Source organism: Dama dama, chromosome 33 (assembly GCF_033118175.1).
Source record: "Dama dama isolate Ldn47 chromosome 33, ASM3311817v1, whole genome shotgun sequence".
NCBI classification, from domain to species: Eukaryota; Metazoa; Chordata; class Mammalia; order Artiodactyla; family Cervidae; genus Dama; species Dama dama.
This window is the reverse complement of record NC_083713.1, coordinates 39653957-39676774: the sequence shown is the minus strand read 5'-3', so window position 1 is coordinate 39676774 and position 22818 is coordinate 39653957. Positions and strand designations below refer to the sequence as shown.

The window sequence follows — 22818 nt, the reverse complement described above, 5'->3', positions numbered from 1 at the left end:
AAAAAGGCAAAAATATGACATGCAAGTATAAAAAGGTCCTATGTCAACAGTTTTATGTAGCTCATTCATTAAGGCAGGAACAAGCAAGACATTAAGACCAGTTTAAATGAGAATCTGGATTAAAGAGATTTATAATCTCTGCAAGACAAAATTCATTTGCATTGCTCTCAGTTTTTTTTTTTTTTGCAATTTGCAGAGCTGGAAAATAGTCCAGATGAGAGGAAGTCAATCACGAGTATACACCTATACAGTGAGATAGTCTGAAGAGTCTGCTCTAGATAAACAGCCCCCAGCACCCTGCTGAAGCAATCCCCTGTGATGTCTTCTGTTTTTTTTACAGGTATTGGGTACTTTTTTAAACAGTGACCAGTTAAAAATCAGGTCTCTGTTCCCAAGGTGGAAGGGATTGACAGATGCTAGGGTTGGCCTCCGGCTAATTCTCTCTCAGTGAGTTAGAACTGTTCACCCAGAGTGGAGGTTTCAAGCAGTTTTAGTCACTCGCCTACACAGAATGACACCCTCAGTCAGGCCCCCTCTTTTTTAATTAAATTTTTTGCTTATTTTTTTATTTATGTAGAATAAAGTTATTTTTGCTCTATGAGCTTTGGTAAATACATAGAGTTGTGTAAGCACCACCACTGTCAAGCCCAGAACAGTTCCCTCATCCCAAAATATTCCCTCATTCTGCCCCTTTGTAGTCAACTCCTACTGCCTGGGAACCATTGATGTTCTCCAGACCTATAGTTTGTCTTTTCCAGAATGTCGTATCAATAGAAGCATGCCTTATCCAGCCTTTTGAATCTGACTTTTTTTGCTAAGCATAATATTTTTGAAATTCATCCATGTTGTAGTGTGGGTATCAAAACCTCTTTTTTCAATTTATTTTTATTGAAGTATAGTTGGTTTACAATTTTGTGTCTTACCTCTTTGCTTTTTATTGGTATTAATAATATGTAGTTATCCAATTAGTTAATAATTACTGAGTATTAATTTACTGCATGGATATACCATAGTTTATCCAGTCATCAACTGAAAGACACTTGAATAGCTTTCAGGGATTTTTTTGTTGTTGTTTATGAGTAAAATTGCTATAAATATGTGCATACAGGTTTTTGAGTAAATATATCTTTTCATTTATCTTGAGTCAATACCTAGTTGTGGAATTGCTTCATGACTTGCTAAGTGTATTAAGTTTAATTTTATATGAAAATGTCGGCTGTTTTCCAAAGTGGTTGTACCATTTTGCATTTCCGCCAGCAGTGTAGGAGGGTTCCTATTGATCTGCGTCCTCATGAGCAGGTCTTAATCATCAGATTTTTAAAAAAATATTTAGCCATTCTACCAGATGTGTCCCTGGTTGCTTAGATAAAGAACCCGCCTGCCAATGCAGAAGATGGAGGTTTACTCTCTGGGCCAGGAATATCCCCAAGAGAAGGAAATGGCAACCCACTCTAGTAGTCTTGCCCAGGAAGTCCCATGGACAGAAGGAACCTGGCAGGCTACAGTCCATGGGGTCATAAACAATTTGGACATGACTTAGCAGCTAAGCAACACCAGCAACTAGGTGTGTACTGGTAGCTCACTGGTCACTTAATGGTTTCAATATAAGCTGGTGAGGTTGTAACTAAAATCCAAGGACAATCTTTTAACCTAGTCTAACTAAACTCATAAAGTTTCTTATCCCAGGCAGCTCTTTCTGCCTAATCTTCTTATTTGATTGGAAGCTGTCTCAAGGCAAGGATAAGTTCTGTATAATTAACCCAAATTCTTGTATAATTTGGTTTTCAAACAAAAACATCAGAATCAGATCACCTGAGGTAGGGCTGAGACTTTGCATTTCTAGCAAGATCCTAGGTGATGCTGTTGCTGCTGGTCCGGGGACCACACTTTGAACAAGACTGCTCTGAACCCTCAGGGAAAGAAAGTTCATGAGGACCCTGCCTCCCTGTTTCTGGAGTCTTGATACTATCATGCAGCCCAGGGCACGTCTCCTGCTAATGTGAATATGAGGAGAACCCCTTCCCCTTTTGGGCTCCTCTCCTAGTTCCTTCAGTTCAGTTCAGTCACTCAGTCATGTCTGACTCTTTATGACCCCGTGAACTGCAGCACGCCAGGCCTCCCTGCCCCTCACTAACTCCTGGAGTTTACTCAAACTCATGTCCATTGAGTCACTGATGCCATCTAACCATGTCATCCTCTTGTCGTCCCCTTCTCCTCCACCTTCAATCTTTCCCAGCATCAGGGTCTTTTCAAATGTGTCAGTTCTTCGCATCAATTGAAGTTTCAACTTCAGCATCAATCCTTCCAATGAACATTTAGGACTGATTTCCTTTAGGGTGGACTGGTTGGATCTCCTTGCAGTCCAAGGGACTCTCAAGAGTCTTCTCCAACACCACAGTTAAAAGCATCAACTCTTCAGCACTCAGCTTTCTTTATAGTCCAACTCTCGCATCCATACATGACTATTGGAAAAATCATAGCTTTGACTAGGCGGATCTTGTCGGCAAAGTAATGTCTCTGCTTTTTAATATGTTGTCTAGGTTGGTCATAACTTTTCTTCTAAGGAGCAAGCGTCTTTTAATTTCATGGCTCCAGTCACCGTCTGCAGTGATTTTGGAGCCCCCAAAGATAAAGTCTCTCACTGTTTCCCCATCTATTTGCCATGAAGTGATGGGACCAAATGTTGTGATATTAGTTTTCTGAACGTTGAGTTTTAAGTCAGTTTTTTCACTCTCCTCTTTCACTTTCATCAAGAGATTCTTTAGTTCTTCACTTTCTGCCATAAGTGTAGTGTCATCTGCATATCTGAGGTTATTGATATTTCTCCTGGCAATCTTGATTCCAGCTTCATCCAGTCCAGCATTTCTCATGATGTCCTGTGCATATAATTTAAATAAGCAGGGTGACAGTATACAGCCTTGGCAAACTCCTTTCCTGATTTGGAAGCAGTCTGTTGTTACATGTCCAGTTCTAACTGTTGCTTCTTGACCTGCAGACGGATTTCTCAGGAGACAGGTCAGATGGTCTGGTATTCCCATCTGTTTAAGAATTTTCCACAGTTTGTGGTGATCCACACAAAGGCTTTGGCATAGTCAATAAAGCAGAAATAGATGTTTTTCTGGAAATCTCTTGCTTTTTCAGTGATCAAACGGTTGTTGGCAATTTGATCTCTGGTTCCTCTGCCTTTTCTCAATCCAAGTGGAACATCTGGAAGTTCACAGTTCATGTACTGTTGAAGCCTGGCTTGGAGAATTTTGAGCATCATATTGCTAGCGTGTGAGATTAGTGCAACTGTGTGGTAGTTTGAACATTCTTTGGCATTGCCATTCTTTGGGATCAAAATGAAAACTGACCTTTTCCAGTCCTGTGACCACTACTGAGTCTTCCAAATTTGCTGGCATATTGAGTGCAGCAATTTCACAGCATCATCTTTTAGGATTTGAAATAGCTCAACCAGAATTCCATCACCTCCACTAGCTTTGTTCGTAGTGATGCTTCCTAAGGCCCACTTGACTTCACATTCCAGGATGTCTGACTGTAGGTGAGTGATCACACCATGGTGATTATCTGGGTCATGAAGATCTTTTTTGAATTGTTCTTCTGTGTATTCTTGCCACCTCTTAATATCTTCTGCTTCTGTTAGGTCCATACCATTTCTGTCCTTTATTGAGCCCATCTTTGCATGAAATGTTCCCTTGGTATCTCTCATTTTCTTGAAGAGATCTCTAGTCTTTCCCATTCTATTGTTTTCCTCTATTTTTTTGCATTGATCACTGAGGAAGGTTTTGTCTCTCCTTGCTATTCTTTGGGACTCTGCATTCAAATGTGTCTGTCTTCCCTTTTCTCCTTGGCCTTTCACTTCTCTTCTTTTCATAGCTATTTTTAAGGCCTCCTCAGACAACCATTTGCCTTTTTGCATTTCTTTTTCTTGATCATTGCCTCCTGTACAGTGTCATGAAATGTCCTAGCTCCTTAGAGAAGTTGAAATTGTCACTCCAGGAAAGACTCAGATCTTTCTCCAGGACACCTTAAAACCAAGACTTGTGATTAATCATTTATTTGGGATGGTTTAGTTAATGATTCTTATCAGCATTCAGGTTTAGATTCTTTATGGTAAGTTATCATTGCAACCAGTTACAATTGCACAGGAGGTGGTGGTGGTGTTCAGTCGCTAAGTCGTGTCTAATTCTTTGTGACCCCATGGACTGCTGCATGCCAGGCTTCCTTGTTCTTCACTATATCCTGGAGTTTGCTAAGACTTGTGTCTATTGAGTTGGTGATGCCACCCAACCATGTAATTCCTCTGTTGCTTGCTTCTCCCCCGCCTTCAATCTTTCCCAGCATCAGGGTCTTTTCCAATGAGTCGGCTCTTCGTATCAGGTGGCCAGAGTAAAGGTGAGGGCGACAGGTTTCCTCATTATAAACTCACTCGGGTATGAATAAAAACGAGGCTCAGGTGGCATTCTGCCCATTTATAGGTTTATTAGCAGGCTAGCGCGATGCAGTCATACAGTCTGTTTCATATGCCTAATAAAGTTCTAACTCTGTCCTTTTGGGGGGAGGGGGTAGTGTTTTGGTGGCACTTTGCATTCAGTGTTTACCTGTAGCAAGTATGGCAGCATTTTATGGACAATATGTTAGTTTTCTATTGTTGCCATTAGAAATTACTACAAATGCAGCAGCTTAAAACCAATTATCACACAGTTCTTAGGTTAGAAGTCCAGGCACCAACTAGCACGGTTGTATCTCTGGTCTGGATTTCACAAGGCTCAGTGGAAGCTACTGGTGGGCCTGCGTTCCTTTCTGGGGCTCAGAAGATGAAGTATTCCCAAACTCATTCAGGTTGGCTGAGTTCAATGCCATGTGGCTGTAACACTGAGGTCCTCCTTTGCTTGCTGGCTCTTGGCTGGGGGTGCATCTCAATATCTCGAGGCTGGCTGCATCCCTTTGTTCGTGGCTCCCTCCCTGCATCTTCAAAACCAGCTTCATGCCCTGTCCAGAAGGGTTGAATCCTTCTCATGCTCTGAGTCTCTCTGACCATCTCCACTGCTTCAGCCCTTTCTCCCCTCATCCACTAACTCAGATTGTGCTGACTTGCTACTCTTCTCTGCTTACACAAGGCTCCAAGCCCTTGTAAAAAGTTTCTGGACGTTTCTGACTCCCCCCCCCCCACCCCCCCACCCGGCCCCGGGAAACATCCCATGTGTTCTTGAGATGAAGACTGAGTTCAGTCTTCCCTGTCTACTTTTAAGGGTTCATGTGACTACATGGGGCCCACCTGGCAATCCAGAATTATCTCTCTAGTTTAAGGTCAGCTGGTTAGTAACCTTAATTCTTTGTTTGAAAGAAAAAAAAACAAAACAACATTTTATTTTTTATTGGAATATAAGGAGCTTGGCAGGCTATAGTCCATGGGGCTGCAAAGAGGCAGACATGATTGAGCAAGTGAGCGCAGCATAGCTGATTAACAATTTTGTGACAGTTTCAGGCAGATAGCAAAGGGACTCAGCCATACATACACATGTATCCATTCTCCCCCAAACTCACCTCCTAACCAGACTGCCACATAACACTGAGCAGAATTCCCTCTGCTACACAGTAGGTCCTTGTTAGTAACCTTAATTCTTAATCCCAGCTGCAGAACCCCTTCACAGCAATACCTGAATTGTGTTTGATTCAATCATTAAGGCCCAGGAATCTTGGAGTGACATCTTTGGAGTTCTGCCTCCCACAGACAGAATTTCTTATTATGACATTTTGACTCAGGGGCCAAATAATTTCCTGGAATCAGCAGCTGGACCTCCAGCCAGTTACCAATCAAGCCAGTGCACATCTGTGGACCTACCTGGGTCACACGTGTTTCTGTGGTAGTTCTTATCAGTCCTCTTACTTCAAATACCTTGAATTCACCACTGAAGAGAGATTTCCAACAACCATGGTACCAATTAACGAAGCCAGTGATTTAAGCTGTGTGAAAGTCCATCTCTGACCTCCAGTGTGCTGATCACCATGGTGCTGGTTGCTGATAAGGACAGCTGGCTGACCGACTGGGACTTGCGGTGGCCTTAGCTGTTGTGTGTGTGGCCTTTGATTAGAAGCTAGTTAACTACTCCAGGAGTCTGTATTATAGATTAAGACAACTAATTGCCCTCAGGCAGGAGATTAAAGCCAACAGACACACATTTATATTATTGCACTGTTTATGTTGAAGTGTTTTGAAATAAAATTCAGATGATGTGACAAAGACTCTTGTCCCCTCAGCCGAGGGCTTCAGGGGAGTCCTGTTGCATCTTATTGTCACCCTGCGCCTGGCACAGTGGTTGTGCTGCTGATACTTGCTGAGTAAATAGGTGAATCGACGCATTTCCATGCTGTAATACACCAGGGCTTCCTTGGTGACTCAGATGGTAAGGAATCTGCCTGCAGTGCAGGAGACCTGAGTTTGAACCCTGGGTTGGGAAGATCCCCTGGAGAAGAGAATGGCAACCCACTGCAGTATTCTTGCCTGGAGAGTTCCATGGACTGAGGAACCTGGTGGAGTACAGTCTATAGGGTCTCCAAGAGTCTGACATGACTGAACAGTTAAGACTTCCACTTTTCACTTTCATGCTGTAATACAGGAAAAGTCAGATACATTTCAGGAACAGTATGGCGGACAAAGTGAATTGGGAGAAAGTGGGAACATGGCTCAGGGTGCTTTGTTGAACTGGGAATGTATTGTATGCATGATGCTATAAACATGCGCACTGCAAGCTGAGACTTGCAAATCTTTGCCAACATTTATTTCAAGAATGCTTTATTGAAAGGGGGATGGCTCCGTTGTGATAGATTATTTTCCTGCTAGATTTAAGTGCCCTAGTGGCAGTGCACATTTACATTGCATAGCCCCTGCGCATTGCATGAATGAATAAAGGCTGTCTACCTATCTCAACGTCGTTATTGTTCAGTCCCTAAGTCGTGTCACTCTTAAAAAATAAGTTATTCGAAAGAGAAGGGAGGCTTACTGAGAGTGTCAGGTAGCTGTTGTATTTCATTCACCATCAGTGGGTTACCCATTTTTTCCCTCTTGCTTTCTGTTTTTTCTTCCATAAAATTAATAGTCTGAATTTCCACAGGCCTCACCTGTCTTTGGGTAGGATGAGGTTACAGCGGTAATAACTCATTTCACTGACTTGTTGCCCACCTCTCCTTACACAAGGCCCCAGGCCCTTGTTAAAGTGTCTCTGGAAGTTTTAGGATGTTCCCCAGGGGCATGGCATGTGCTCCTGACCAGGAAAGTTCCGGATGCCGGGGTAGCTGGCTCTTCTCTCCTGGAGCCCTGCCCCACATTAGCCCCTGGCACCCAGGTGGCATTCCCTGGAGCTGAGTCCTCTCAGGTAGCAGTTCAGGGTTTTATTACTAGCCTCTACCCTGCTTCTTATAGGAGAAATCCGATGATAGAACGGCACACTGTGCTTGAAATTGCTCTCCCCTTGGGCCGAGGCTTTCTGACCCAGTCATTTGATCAGCCGGCTCCTTCCTTAAAGGAAATCCTCCCAAGAGACTCTCAGCCCCTGTAGGCAGTCCTGCAAGTTCACCTGCCTAGCCTCAACACTGTGTGAAGCAGGTGGAGGTGAAGCCAGGTTCCCTCCATCCTGTCGGCTTGGGCCACGTCTTCCCCTTTCTCAGTTCCGAAGTGCATTTCTCTTCCTCCCCCCATGATGCTTTCTTGTAGGGGTACAGGAAAGAGAGGGGCCAGACTTTGGAGGCTCCGTATAGGTATGGTGCTCTTTAAAAATCAAGACTGTAATTTCAGAGTTTACTGTTTCTTACTGACTTGCTTTATGGCATTTGCTTTGGTGATAAAGGCCCCCCCTCACCCCTGCCCTCTCTGCCCTGCCAAAGAAATCCTCTTCCTCATCCTTTTTATTTTTCTCTTCTTGTTGTGAACATTTCCCAATGTGAGATGAAAACCCAGATCAGATAAACTTGACAGGAACCTTTACTGTGAAAGTTCAGGATGCTAAAAAAAAACAAAACAAAAGAAAACTAAAATGATTGATAACACAGGAGAGTCACTTTTCATAGTGTCCAGATGTCGTGAAAAAATGTAAGATCTACCTTAAATGCAGTAAGTAGCCTCAGGTGTTCTGTGTCCCAAATATTACTTTCAAATATATATATAATTATTTTCAAGTGAAACACTCAGAGATGAAAAGTAACCCCTGTCCTTCTCTCTTTCACTGCCTGGAGATAAAGCCCAGTTTGGTTTATTTCTGCCATTCCTTTTTAAAAAATATTCCTTATATGGTCGTTTCTAAGCAGCAAAATAGCTGTGTGATTAAAATGTCAAAAGGAGTAGGAAAACTGGCCGCTGAGAAAAGTGTACTTGGAGATGTAACACAGAGGCAGGAGAGGGGTGGGGAGAAGGCTGGTTCTAGGTTCCAGGTTGTGGACACAGGTGACTGAGGGAGATGCCCCTACCCCAGCCCCCCGCCTCCCACTGACACAGGCGCCTGGACAGTGTAAGGAGCTGGCAGGAGCTCTCCTGTGCAGGCTGCCTGCTGGGCGCCTGTGTGACCACTTTGGGGCACGCTTCCTCTTTCTCTTCATCCTAAGAGCCTTTTGTCTCTACGTTGAAGAGCCCCCTTTCCCCTGTATCACAGAGCAGAGGATGGGGGACAAAGGAAGCCGGGGAAATCGAGATGAGAAAAGAGATCCAGAGCTGTTGTGAACTGGGTGTAGTTTATGATCGAGAACAATCCCCGTTCATCATAAACCTTGTAAACGGGGCAGACTGGTGCCCCACTCATGGCTGTAGACCCTGCTCAGGCCCTGACAGAGGAGTGGCCTTTCTTAGAGGTGCCACCCACGGTGGGCTGTGTTCTGCATACTTGATACCAAAGTGTGGCCCATGGTTCCCACCATACCTGGTCACCTCATCAGAAGCTGCATTTTAAAGAGCGCCCCCCATGGTATGCTTATGCCCAGTTAAGCTTGAAAAGTGCTTTCCACCAGCGCCTTGGGGCCCAGGAGTGATAGGGAGGGAAGGCCGCTGCAGCAGGGAAGCATGCTAGCTTCTGGATGAGCCCATTTTTAAGCTAGTACCCGAGAGTCTTGTTTTTGAGAGTCTCTTTTCTTAAACAGGAGCCAGCAAACTGTGCTTTGTGGGTAATTGTTATTATAGTATTAGCTTCTGGTTAATCTGGGGGGATTAACTTGATAGTGCTTGTTTTACATGAAGGGGTGAAGTTATTTTACTTTTTTAGGTAGTTTATGCTTGTGTGTGTATGTCTTTGTGTGTGTGTGTGTTGGGGGGTGTCCACTTAGTCATGTCTGGCTCTTTGCAACCCTTTGGACTGGAGCCCACTAGGCTCCTCTGTCCATGGGTTTCTCCAGGAAAGAATACTGGAGTGGGTTGCCATTCCTTTCTCCAGGGGATCGTCCCAACCCAGGGATTGTACCCGCATCTTCTGTGTTTCCTGCATTGCAGGCGGACTTGGGAATGTTGAATGTGTCATTGTAAACAAAAAGCTGTGGGTAGAAAGGTGCTGGGCAGTCATTTCCCCTGAGTAAGGGTCACGTGTTAGGGAAATGTGTTTTTCGGTTTTGATCTCTGTTGATGATGAATTTGGCCACTTCATTTAGAAGTTTTCCATTTCAGTGGCATAGAACTCAGTGTCACTGTGGCTTAATAGATGGCAGTTTAGTGTAAGAGCAGTGATTACAATGGCTCCTAACTGGTGTGGCCTCTGGTCGTCCTGTCCTGTGGTCAGTCTGGTCAGCTGCCCGTATCACAGACCCTGATGTCCCTTGTCACAGAACAAGGGTAATGGTAGCTCTTATCTTTCTGGAGGGTGTGTACCTCCTATTAACTCTGATTCCTCAAGGTTCCTTCTTCAACCTGTTATTGGTGTTTTCTGTTAGAGTAGGATCTTTCCTTGAGTGTCTGATGATTTTAGTTTGTAAGTACAAGGTACTAAAAAGCTGACTGAACGGTAGAGAGTTGTGTGTGTGTGTGTCTGTGTGGGGAAGGCTTTGTGGTAGAGTGATGGGTCAGGGACCCACCATTTCTTTGGGGGCTTGGCTCCAACTGTGATGATGTATAGGTCTTTTCTCCTCTCAGGGAGGAATCTCTAATCCAGGGATCCCTAACCTGTAGGATATAATGCCAGATGGTGAGGTGGAGCTGATGCAATAATAATAAAAAATAAGGCGCACAATAAATGTAATGGTACTTTAATCATCCCCAGACCATCTCTCCCAACCCCACCCCATCCCACCCCCAACCTCGGTCCATGGAGAAATGTTTGTCTTCCACAAAACCTGTGTCTGGTACCAAAAAAGATTCCTCCTTGGTGTGCAGGCTTGCTGTCAGCATTTTCATAGCAGACAGCTGGGGTAGAGGGTGTGGAGAGATGCATCTGGGTGGGGCCCACCAATCCACACGGAGAATTTTTCTCAATCCCTGGTTTAGTGTAGCACTCAAGAGTTGAGCTCTTAACTCTCCATGGTCTTGGAATTCAGCCTTTCCAGGGAAGAATTCTGCATCCAGGATGAAGGAGGGAATGATTCCTGGTTTGGGAAGGCGTTCTGGAGGGGTCTTACTTTCCTTTCAGTAGATTTCCAGCCCATACTTCGGCATTCAACCTTGCCATGCCCCTGCCTTCAGAGGGGTCTGCTGCCTGTGAGGCTGAGCCCTCCCTCCCCTGGTCCTAACCTTTCCTGCTGTGCTCCGTCCGTGCTCCTTGGCAGTCTGTTTCCACTTTCAGAAGTTTGGTTTCTTGCCTGTGGTTGTCTTCCTTCCCCACTGGTCTTTCTTAAATCCCTTTACTGCAGCTTTAATGGTGTTTTGAAAGGGAGTGAGAGCGAACGAGCGTTCATCTGCTGTGTTTAATGGAAAGTGCCCAAAGAGTCTCTAACGAGCGATTGAGGGGGGAAAGGAGAAAACCTCTGAGTTATAAATTTATCCGGTTTTATAGCATTTGAGGTTCAGCTGTTTGTGAAAAGCAATTTAAATAAAAGGATCATGTTGGAGAGCTGTGGTTTATATTCACTTCATAATATTTCAGCTCCTAGTAAAAGAGGAGATCAGAAACAAGAGAGTATGAATAGAAGATTTGCTGGATGTATAGCCAAGACCCAGGGTTGGGTGGTAGAAGGCCCTACTGCCCTGGCCTTTTCTATTGCCTGTTTAATCTAGATTTCCTAGTTTTTATAAGTGCAGAGTGGTGATTTAAGTACATGGGCTTCAATTTGAATTCCTTCTTTACCGTGCGTTGGCCTTGAGCAAATTGTTTCACTGATTTGAGCCTCAGCTTCCTGACCTAAAAATGGGGGAAATAGTGTTTTTCCTCCAAAGTTATTAGGACTGGATGAATTAATGTATGTAAGTCCTTACCCTTGTGTGGCCGTTGACTGCAGTTTTATTGTTTATTGCTTATTTTACATGCCAGGGCTCCTTTCCTTTCCAGCCTCACTGTTTACTGGGGCAGGCACTGTGCCAACCGGGGAGCCAGAGACACTTGACCTTTGCTCTCAGGATATTCCCCTAAGAGCTGAAGCCCTCCTCATTGTTCTTTTAGCTCTGGGATGTACCGAAGTTTGAGCTGGAGAGGGACGGAGACCATATTTAAACCTAGGTCTGCCCAGCTCTAAAACAAAACAACTAATTGATTTACAATGTTATGTTAGTTTCTTCTATAGCACAGTGAATCAGTTCAGAGGCTTTGAACCATGCAGAGGCTCTGCTCTTAACACCATCGCCTTAGTGTTGAATATCTCCTACAGTGAGGGATCGACCTCTGAATAGAACACAGTTACAGGCAAACGGATGGGCATAGATGCTTTCCAAAGACTGTGGGTGATGTTGAGGTTCATATTCCAACCATTCCTAACCGTCATTGTTCATCCATGTGAAATAGTAAACACTCTCCGCAGGAGAACATTTTGGAAGGGTGTGTGGGATAGGTGGATTGCTGGGAAGTAGGTCTCTGTAAGTTATTACTATTCCCTGAGGAGTTAAGGTGAACAGAAACTTACAGGTACTTCATGAGTAGAGCGTGGTTGCTGTTTTGAGTGACTTGAATCACTGGACAATAATAATAAAAGGCTTTAGCTCCCTTGAGTTCTGTAAATGGAGAAGAGTGGATGAAGAGACAAAGGTGCTCTTGATCTCTTTTCCTATAAGGAGTGGTTTGGGAACCCAGAGTGTAGAAAATTTCTTGCATTTGTCCTGGGTCTGTTTCTGCCTGCCCTGTTCAGGTTCTTCCTAGTTGCTATCTCCTTCATAGCAAGTATCTTTGTTTCCCCTCTCCTCCTCAGTCTTTCTCTTCATGCATATTTATATATGGATAGATGTGTATTCTTAATAAAATCTGAATTGTATTTTGTTGTATAGCTGACATTTTCCACTTACATTCCTTCTGCCCATCCCCAGTAACTATTCCGTTTCAACCTTTAAAAACAGTCCTTTTCTGGGACTCCCCTGCTGGTCTAGTGGTTAATAATCTGCCTTCCAATGCAGGGGAATGCAAGTTCCATCCCTGGTCGGGGAACTAAGATCCCACATGCCCCAGGGCAGCTAAGCCCGCAAACCACAAGGAAAGATCCCACAGGCCTCCACTGAGACCCAGTGCAGCCAAATAAATTAATTAATTAAAAAAAAAAACTCCCTTTCTAACAGGGTTAAGTCAATTATGAAGACAGCCTTATGGTTAACTACTACATTAGTCATTTTAGAATCATGATTTCTAAAAGTCTGAAATAATATCCTATTTGTCAAGCTCTATAAGCTTCTTTGATCTTGTAGCCTATTTTCGGTTGTGGTACTATAACTGGCTGGGAATTAGTGTAGACACTTTTGCAGTAAACCTTTAGGTGGCGGCATGTCTCACCGTAAACCACATTCTGAACAGAATTTCTCAGATGCGTGAGACGTTTGACACAGGAGGATCTCAGAATCTGCCTGACTCCCCCTGTCGCATGCAGTGCCCAGGCGGAGGCCCTGGGAGGGCCGGGCTGTGTCTGAGGGCTGAACAGGAGAGAGAACTGAGACCCCTGTCTGCGACTCATCCTCCGCCTTCTCTCAGTGATGTGAAATGTTTCCTATCTCTGTAGCCTTATTAAAAGCACACTTTAAGTATAAGGCAACCAAGGAAAACAAGAGTCAAGTGGATGATTCCAGTGTAATGGGATGTTTGAAAGGACCGCACAGAATAGGCAGTGTTTTTCGTTTTTTTAAAGCAGCTTTACTTAGATATAATTCACATACCATGCAGTCCACTCATTTGAAGTGTACACTGCAGCAGTTTTTAGTATATTCACAAGGTTTTGTACCATCACCACAACCTAATTTTAGATTATTTTTATCACCCCAGACTCCCTAGCCATCACCCCGCAAGCCTGCACATCCCCCAGGCCCTGGTAACCATTCATACTCTGTTTCTGTAAATTTGCCTATTCTGGACATTCCTTGAATGGAATCATATATTATGTGGTCTTTGGGGACTGGCTTCTTTTACTGAGCAAAATATTTTCAGGCTTCGCCCATGTTTAGCATGAATCAGTACTTCCTTTTTATTGCCCAGTGATAAGTATATCACGTTTTGTTGTCATCAGTTGATGGACATTTGGCTGTTAATGAGTAATGTTACTAAGAGCATTCATGTACAGATTTTTGTCTGAATGTATATTTACACGGAAGTGGATTTATTGGACCATATGTGTAACCTTCTTGGGAACTGCCAAGCTGTTTTGCAAAGTGACTGCATGTGTACATTACCACCAGCAATGTGTGAGGGTTTCATGTAGCCTAATTCAGAATTCCAGATTATCTGATGATAAGCTGGGGTTGAAGAGGTGGTGAGAGAGATGATTAACAGGCTCTCTTTGTCCCCGAATTGCATGCCGGACTGACTGCTCTGCCTTCCCTCTTCTATGTCAGCTGCCAAGAAAGCAGCCGTCTTTCCTGCCCGGCACAATTGCCATGTGTCACCAGGCTGATCAAATGCCTGCGTTCCATGGCTGTGCAGAGCATGTTGATGTTACAGCCTGGCGGTTTGTGATCCTTGCCTCCTGACTTTGGGGAGATACCAGGCAACCTGATCGTCTTGGTCCCAGTTAGAGACAAATTCCAAGTTAAAAACCTTCACAACAAGCCGCCCAGGTCCGAACATGTCAAAATCACTTCCGTGACATATACCAAAGACAGCTGTAGAGGCTGCATAGCAGAAGAGCTGCTTTTGTTTTTCTGAGTTTACATTCTGCGAGCTGAGCTTCCACCCATCTCTTTGGCAGCCCAGTCTGGACGTTGCCGCGTCTGTACTAAAATGACCGTGTGTGTGTTCACGGGAGGGGAAGGGGCTGGCTCTTTAGGCATCTCTGGGTTCTGGTGAGGACACACACTGTACATTCTGAAGCTTTGTTTGCAGCTGGAAAAAATTAGACACACTCAGATCTTTCCCTGCTACAGGTCCTGTCAGGAAGCCCAAGTATGTGGAAAGCCCCAGAGTGCCTGGAGATGCAGTCATAATCCCGTTCCGAGACGTGCCCAAGCCAGCAGAGCCCAGTGAGAATGGTAAGGATTTGTTTGCAATGATTTTCCCCCCTAAAGATTTTACACTGTGACACTCCACTTTTGAGGGAAACTTGAGTGCCTCTTGTAGGAATCCTTCGCTAAACTGAATATATCTGGGAAGTGGTTTTCCTTGGGCAGTTAGAGAGATCTGTTTAGCTAATGTGAATTCTTTAGATTGTATACAGTGTAGGAATAGTGGTGCATATGCATTGTTTAAGGATTGAGACTTATTTCCTGTCAATTTTGACCTCCCCAGTATGGGGGGATATAAAAAGTCAGCCAGCAGACTGCTTCCAAGATTTTTTTTTTTTAATTGTTCTCCATCGTTTTAGAATATTTTAACAACAGGCTTTGGCTGAAAAGCTGAAACTGTAGCTGGACAAAGCTTATAATACCTAGCTTTAGTAAAAGAACTTGGTAGCTTTTGAAAGCTGCTTATTTTTTTTAACATCAAAAGTTTTTCTTTAGAGAATGTTGAAGTAGAGACCAAAAAATCCTCCAAATTGATTGATACGTTTTCATGAGGACACTTTATATTTTGCTTTTTTCCTTCTATCTGAAAATACATGTAACAGACAAAAGCATTTTGTAGATATTATTAATAGCACTTAATTTTTTTTAATTGATTCAAGAATGGACCTGTTCGTTCCTTTCTGTCAGTGGGGAGGTTTCCCCAACTCACAACTCTAAAGACTTTGTGTGTTTTGAATTTATATCCTATTTTGCTGCAGAAACACATGGTTAAGAATTCTGAGAAATATGGAGAAGCCTGTTGTACCTCCAGTATGGACACAAGTTTCTGTAGTAATGATGAAAGAGAAAAATCACCTGTATTTCCACCTTAGAAGAAATGGCATCCTTGTCTCTCTAACTGTGGGTGGAACAGAGTACAGCTCTCCTTTTATTTTCTGCCACTGTGCGTGCATTTCATGTTTTGGCCGAGGCATAGTGGGGAGTGGGTATGAAGTGTAAAATGTGATAGGAACATGGAGTCGGGGGGAGTGGTGACAGTAAAGTTAAAAATAAGCTGAGTGAGGGGTTGGCAGAAAATGAAAGTCAGAAAGAGGTGTTCAGGGCAGGTGGGGGCCGAGGTGGGACCAGCAGCCCCACCATTTTTCCTTCTGTCCAGGCATGCGGTCATTTGGTTTATGTGAGAGATTCACACCAGGATTTGTGCTGGGGAGGGGCAGGGTGCCAGGTGTGTGGTCTTGCAGAGGGGAGGATCCGTGGTGCTGTCTGGTTAAAATAGCCAGAGAATCTGCAAACATGAGGACCCTCCTGGCTGTGAATTCACGTGTGCCGGGTGTCTGTGGGCTGATCTGTTCTTTCATTTCCATTCTGGGTATCAAAAAGAAAATGAAAACCTGTTCCTCTGAAGTGAATATCAAGAATCTGAATTTACTGAGCTGCCTGCCCATTTCAGACTAAGCCTGCCAACTCTTGCCCTTGTCCCCGTTTGCCTGTGGAGTCCTGGTTGGTTACGCCCCTGGCATTTGACTGGTGTAGACTCCATGATATGACCCCCTGTTCCATGGGCGAGAGTCCTGTTGAGGTCCTGTCTAGTATTTAGGACTCCCCCTGGGGTAAGAATGAGGACAAATTTAGGATTTTTGTTGGGCAAAGAAATAAGGTTATAAATAATTCCCAATGTCAACTCTTCTCCCCTTGTTCAAGGCAGAATTGACTTTCTTAGGGGAGAAGGTATTCTTATGCTTGGCTGCCAGCTGAGCTAAATTCAAGCACAGTGATTGATGTTGCTGGTGTAGCCAGCAGTCTGCAGACACGCTTACTCCTGAGACCCTTGCAGTTGGATTTAGGCTCATCCTTCTCAATGGGGACTGACATTGTGACATACCTGGGCTGCGAAAAACACCAGGGATTTCCAGAAGTTTGCCTAGAATTAAGAGGCAGGGTACATTTCCCCTCTTCTAGGTGTCTGGGAAAGGGATGTAGTTCATGCTTGTGGGCATGTGGTCTTTCATGGGTTGCTATGATGCTGGTGGGAGCCCCATCAGACTTATCTGTTGGTTGATGAAGAGGCGGTTGCCTAACAAAATTTAGCTTGATAATTAGTAAAGGATGGCATGTTTTGTAATTCCCCATAGACTCCTTTACATTTCTGTGGGGTTAATGAAGTTTGCCATATTAAAGTATAAATTTTATGTCCAGGTCATTGAATCTAAAGGCAAAGCTGGAGCAAACTGAAACTAATTGAGTCTGAGTATTCATCCAAACATGTACAGATGCATGATGAGCTAAATCCTAATTTCTAGGCTTTCATAGCAGTAGTATCACTTAAGTTTTAATTTAAAACTTGGGCTTATACTTTACATACTTCCTTTGGGCATTTTTTAAAAAAAAGTCTCTAAGACACTCTTTTGGATGCTGTCAATAATAGCATTTTGGTATTCACCGGACTGATGAACTATTGAAAATAGCTCCTTGTGAAATGCTTTTGAAATTTTTCATGGATTTGTGAAATATCAGGTTATTCCTAGATGTTTGAAATACCCTTCCCAGACTAAACTGCCTTGCTTTATGGTTGTGTGGCTCCATAAATCCTTGACTCTTAGCTTTCTGAAATTTAAAGTAAAACAAAACCAGTGAGCACTTGGAATTTATTCATTAATTTATATACAGTTGTATTTGTAATCTGCATATTTTAGCCATCTGGGAAGTGGGATATATGATATGGCAAATGAACATTTTTGTTACAAGCAAAGAACCTGTTTGTTAAAGTTTACACTAACCTGCAAACCTTTTCATGGAAAGGTTCTACTTTATTCAGTATTTTTAAATGTATTGGAAAAACAGCATTTTTTCTTAGTCCTCAAACAAAATACAATCCCCCTTTTCCTGTCAAATGATCCTAGTAAGCTTACATGTAGAATAAGTTCTTCACAAATAAGCTTCCTATTACTAGGCCAACATATTGTTTACGGGGAAAATGCCACCCACGGAACAATACCTCTGCCTTAAGGGAAAATAAAAAAACAGATAAATTAGGGAGGATTATTTAACTGTAATAGGATTCACAGCTACATTTTTCTTGAATTTGGGGCAGCCATAATCTGTTCAGGTTTGCTTTGATCTATCCTTGCTACTTGAGCAAGCTTTGATGGGAAAGGGTGAGAAAGTTTTAGTCTTATGAGTCATTGTTTGATGAAGATCAGTCCAGAATATGATGAAACTTTTTTTCTAGCCATCTGGATAGCAAATAGAACTAACATATAAAACAGAAGAATAATTAAATGCAGAACTATATTACTGGGAGGAGTGAATCTTTTTTTAGATATGTTTCAGTAAATATTGATACCTCATGTTTTTGATGACTATTTTAGACATTCAGAAAGATGTAGAGAGTGAAAAAGGTATAAAGAATATGATACCTGTCTACCCATTACTCAGTTTAAGAAAGAAAACATGACTTTTTTTCCTCCTGATCACATTGCTCTTGCTTTCCCAAGAGGTAACTTTGCTCCTGCTAATTTAATTTCCATTTTCTTAGATTGGTGTTGCACCACTTGACTAATGGTTGATTAAGATTTTAGCTCAATAGAAGTGTAGAAGGGGAAACATCCCTGGTATGTGTGCAGTGGAACAGAGACTAAAGTAGAATAGCCATTCGTTCTGCATTTCCTTGAATAAAAAATTCTTGTGCTGTGAAAAGAACGGTGTTGGATGCTATTTGAGCTAGCTTTTCAAGCATAGATCCTTTTCTCTTGGAGCCTTAGAGTCTGGGCAGGGATTAAAGACTTATATATACAGAGTAACTATAGTGTGGGGGCGGGGGAACAGTGTTGACTAATCTAAGCTGTGTGACAAATCCAGTGCAGATGGAGATGCTGTGCCAGGAAAGACTTGCTTGGAGTCCTGTGCATTAAGATTCACCTGTCAGCAAAGTTTAGGATGGAGTAGGGGCAGGAACGGGACTGCAGTCATGGAGAATGGTTAGAGAATGATTTCAATAGTTACGTGAGAGACTAAGATCTCAAATTATCCATACAACATGGATCAGGAAAGAAGTGAGGGGTAGGAAGATTCCCGAGAGATTGCAAGGACATGGAAGCTGTAAGAGACAAAGATGATGACTTCAGAGTTTTGAGACTACATTAAATGGACACTGGAAGAGAGGTACCTGTCCATTTCGGTTTGAGTTCAGTTCCAGGCGTGTTGAGTTTGAGATTTGGAAACATCCAGGCAAAGATGTCCTCTGAATAGCTGGAAAAATCAAACTGGGGCTTAAGAGTTCAGGAGGAAACCTGGGTAGCCTTTTGCCTAGAGTGGATGTGATGAGACAGGGAAATCACTAGGGAAATCACACTAGGGAAATCACACTAGGAAATCACACTAGGGAAATCAGTACTGAATATTCACTGGAAGGACTGAGGCTGAAGCTGAAACTCCAATACTTTGGCTACCTGATGTGAAGAACTAACTCATTAGAAAAGACCCTAATGCTGGGAAAGATTGAAGGTGGGAGGAGACAGGGACGACGACAGAGGATGAGATGGCTGGATGGCATCACCGACTTGATGGATATAAGTTTGAGTAAGCTCCAAGAGTTAGTGATGGACAGGGAAACCTGGAGTGCTGCAGTCCATGGGGTCACAAAGAGTCGGACACACAACTGAGTGACTGAACTGAACACTAGGAAAAAGGTCATTGAAAGAAGAGACCTAAAAATCTTTGATATTTTATTCTTGAGCTGTGAATAATGCAGAAGCAGCACAGCTAAAGGGTAGAAAAACCAACAAGACCACACAGTATCCGTGGGTTTCCCTTCTATCTGATGTGAAAGTTGTCACTTCCTTCCTTGGAGGACAGAATATGTGCCAAGGTAAAAAATATACAGGAGGCTTCCAGCTCAAGATGGTGGAGTAGAAGGCCAGGCATTCATCTCCTGCGAGAGTACCAAAGTTGCAACTAGCTGTTGAACAGCCACTGACAGGAGGACACTGGAACCCACCAAAAAAAGATACCCTACGTCCAAAGACAAAGAATAAGCTGCAGCAAGATGGTAGGAAGGACATAATCGTGATAAAATCAAATCCCATATCCACTGGGTGGGTGATGCACAGACTGGAGAACAATAATACCAAACAAGTTTTCACACTATTGTGAAGGTTCTGAACCCAACATCAGGCTTCCCAGCCTGGGAATCCTAAAACGGGACTGGCAATCCCCAGGGAATATGACCTTAAGGACCAGCGGGATTTGATAATAAGCCTTCCAGAGGACTGAGGGAAACAGAGATGCCAGTTTTGGAGAGCACAAACAAAATTTTGCCTGCAGTAAGACTGCCAGGGGAGGGAAGCAGTGACCCCCCAGGAGACTGAACCAAAACTACCTGCTAATGTTGGAGGGCCTCCTGTGGAGGCGTGGGTTGGCAGGGGCAGAGGCGTGGGTCGGACAGGGGCACTGGAAGGTCCCCCTTGCTATATACCCTGTTGGAGTTAGCCATTAACCCTACCATAGAGCCTGTAGACCCCAGGGCTGGGGTCAAACTCAGTCCAAACAACTACCAGGGAGGGAGCCCAACCCCCCCTCCCCCCCCCCAATCAGCAGATAATTGGGTTAAAGCTTTACTGAGTAAGGCCCTGCCCACCAGAGCAAGATCCAGTTTTGCCCATCTCCAGTGCCTCCCATCAAGAAGCTTATACAAGCGTCTTAGCCTCCTCCATCAGAGGGCAGACAGAAGCAGCAAGAAGCACAGTCTTACAGCAGCTAAAACAAAAACCATATTATAGAAAGTTAGTCATGATGAAAAAGAAGAAAGTTATGTCCCAGATGAAGAGACAAGATAAAATCCCAGAGAAACAGCTAAATGAAGGTAGGCAACTCTCTAGAAAAAGAATTCAGAATAATGATAGTGAAGATGATCCAGAATCTTGGGAAAAGAATGGAGTGGAGGCAAAGATTGAGAAGATGCAAGAAATGTTTACCAAAGGCCTAGAAGAACTAAGGAACAAACAAATAGAGATGGATAATAAACTAGAAAGCATCAATAGAAGAATAACTGAGGCAGAAGAACAGATAAATGACCTGGAGAACAGAATGGTGGAAATCACTGCCATAGAACAGAATATAGAAAAAAGAATGAAAAGAAATGAAGACAGCTTAAGAGACCTCTGGGACAACGTTAAATGCACCAACATTTACATTATAGGGGTCCCAGAAGAAGAGAGAGAGAAAGGATCTGAGGAAATATTTGAAAATAGCTGAAAAAATTTTGAACATGGAAAAGGAAATATTAACTGAGTCCAGGAAGCACAGAGAGTCCCAGGAAGGATAAACCCAAGGAGGAACACACTGAGACACACAGTAATCAGACTGACAAGAATTTAAGACAGATAGAATATTGAAACAAGGGAAAATGACAAATAACATACAAGAGAACTCCCTTAAGGCTATCATCTGACTTCTCAACAGAAACTCTAAGAGCCAGAGGGAGCGGCATGATATATGTAAAGTGATGAAAGGAAAGAACCTACAACCAAGAATACTCTACCCAGCAAGACTCTCCTTCAGATTTGATGGAGAAATCAAAAACTTTCCAGACAAGCAAAAGTTAAGAGAATTCAGCACCACCAAATCAGCTTTACAACAAATGCTGAAGGACCTTCTCTAGGTGGAAAGCACAAGAGAAGGAAAAGACCTACAGAAAGTAAGCCGAAAATAATTAAGAAAATGGTAATAGGATCATACATATTGATAATTACTTTAAATATAAATGGATTAAATGCACCAACCAAAAGACAGACTGAGTAGGTGGTGGGTGGATGAAAACATGTGCATATATGTGCTTCCACTTACATCACTTTGCTCGACACCCCCCAAATGGTATATAATTATTTTATATTGTTAAGTTAGTCATATTCCCATTATGGCTTGCAATTGTAATTATCTTTTATTTTTTATTTTTATTTTTTGTCTGGCTATTGATTGTGAAAACATTTTTTACTTTTATGATGATGTAACTGTTACTCACTTAATACCATTGTATCATGATTGGTCAACAGAAAAACAATAGACCTCTATCTCACCAAAGCTAGGATCTAATAGAAAAACCTGTAATCACTTTTAAAAATCCAGATGTGTATCACAATTATCTTGAAATTTTTTGAAAAATACAAATGCTCAGGTATTACTTTTTTTCTACAGAGCTCCAGATATGTTTCTATTGAGCAGTCATATTTAAAAACATCTGGACTATGTGATAATCTTTTACTTTTATGTAGTTTGTTTCACTTTTTCTATTTCATATTCATTGCTACCATTTCATTTAGTTTATGTTCTCAATTTCTCCATCTCTTTTTTTTTAATGTTCTTTCTCAAGCCTTTATCAAGTGTAGTAGAAAAACTTTGTATATTTATAAATATGTATTATATATATCTTAGAAAACGTATTAATTTTTGCCTAAGCTAAAAAATTATGACATTTTGATTCCACTTGTTTGACTTAGTATGAGTAGAATGCTAGATTTCTAATTAAAAAATAGATATGCAACAAGCAACAAAGGTTCACTGTATAGCATAGGGAACTATAGTCAATATCTTGTAATAACCTATAATAGAAAATAATTTCAAAAATAAAATATGTGTATTTGTATAACTGAATCACTTTGTTGCACACCTGAAACATTGTAAGTCAACTATACTTCAATTAAAAAATATATATATATATACACACACACATACACACACAGGAAAGTCGAAAAAGGAGATGGAGCATTAAAAAAAATTACTGTGCCTAATATGGCCATCTCAGGAGCCTTGGGCAAGTGAATGAGTGTAAGCTGTGGGTATGTGATAAAGAAATAGAATTGGTGAGGATCTCTTTTACCCACATCTCTTTTACCCCCAAGGAGTTGAGCAAGTAATGGAAGATGAGAGATCAGTTAGTAGGATGAGGGTATGTGCAATTATGATTTTATTTGTTATTTTAAAGAGAGAGAATTTAGTATAATTGAACATTTAAGGACTCTGCAAGTGTGGTACATGGACTTCTAGGCATCCCCAAGATCCTTGCAGGGGTCTGTGAAGTCACAGCTCTTTTCATAATAATACTTGATATTTCCATTTCTTTTACATTGACATTTGTGATGGTGCAAGAGCAATTGTTGGTAAAACTTCCAATGCCTTAGCACATGTCAGAGTAGGGGCATCTGCTATTATGCTAGGGCTGCATATGGGTTGTTCTTCTTTTTTTAACCACCACCCACTTGCATCAGGAATAATAGTTCACTGAAAAATGTCCT

General features: G+C 42.5%; 1 protein-coding gene across 10 annotated transcripts in view; it reads left to right on the top strand.

The window, feature by feature from the left end:
• TANC1 (tetratricopeptide repeat, ankyrin repeat and coiled-coil containing 1) overlaps window positions 1-22818 on the top strand; it is a 245557-nt gene that overhangs the window by 137989 nt on the left and 84750 nt on the right. For 8 of the 10 annotated variants that reach the window (XM_061135350.1, XM_061135353.1, XM_061135351.1 and 5 more), the window contains exon 5: window positions 14453-14557. The exons of the other annotated variants lie outside the window; for them this stretch is intronic. In XM_061135350.1, the coding sequence (XP_060991333.1) occupies window positions 14453-14557 (105 nt within the window). The remainder of the gene's footprint in view (window positions 1-14452; window positions 14558-22818) is intronic. 10 annotated transcript variants of the gene reach the window in all.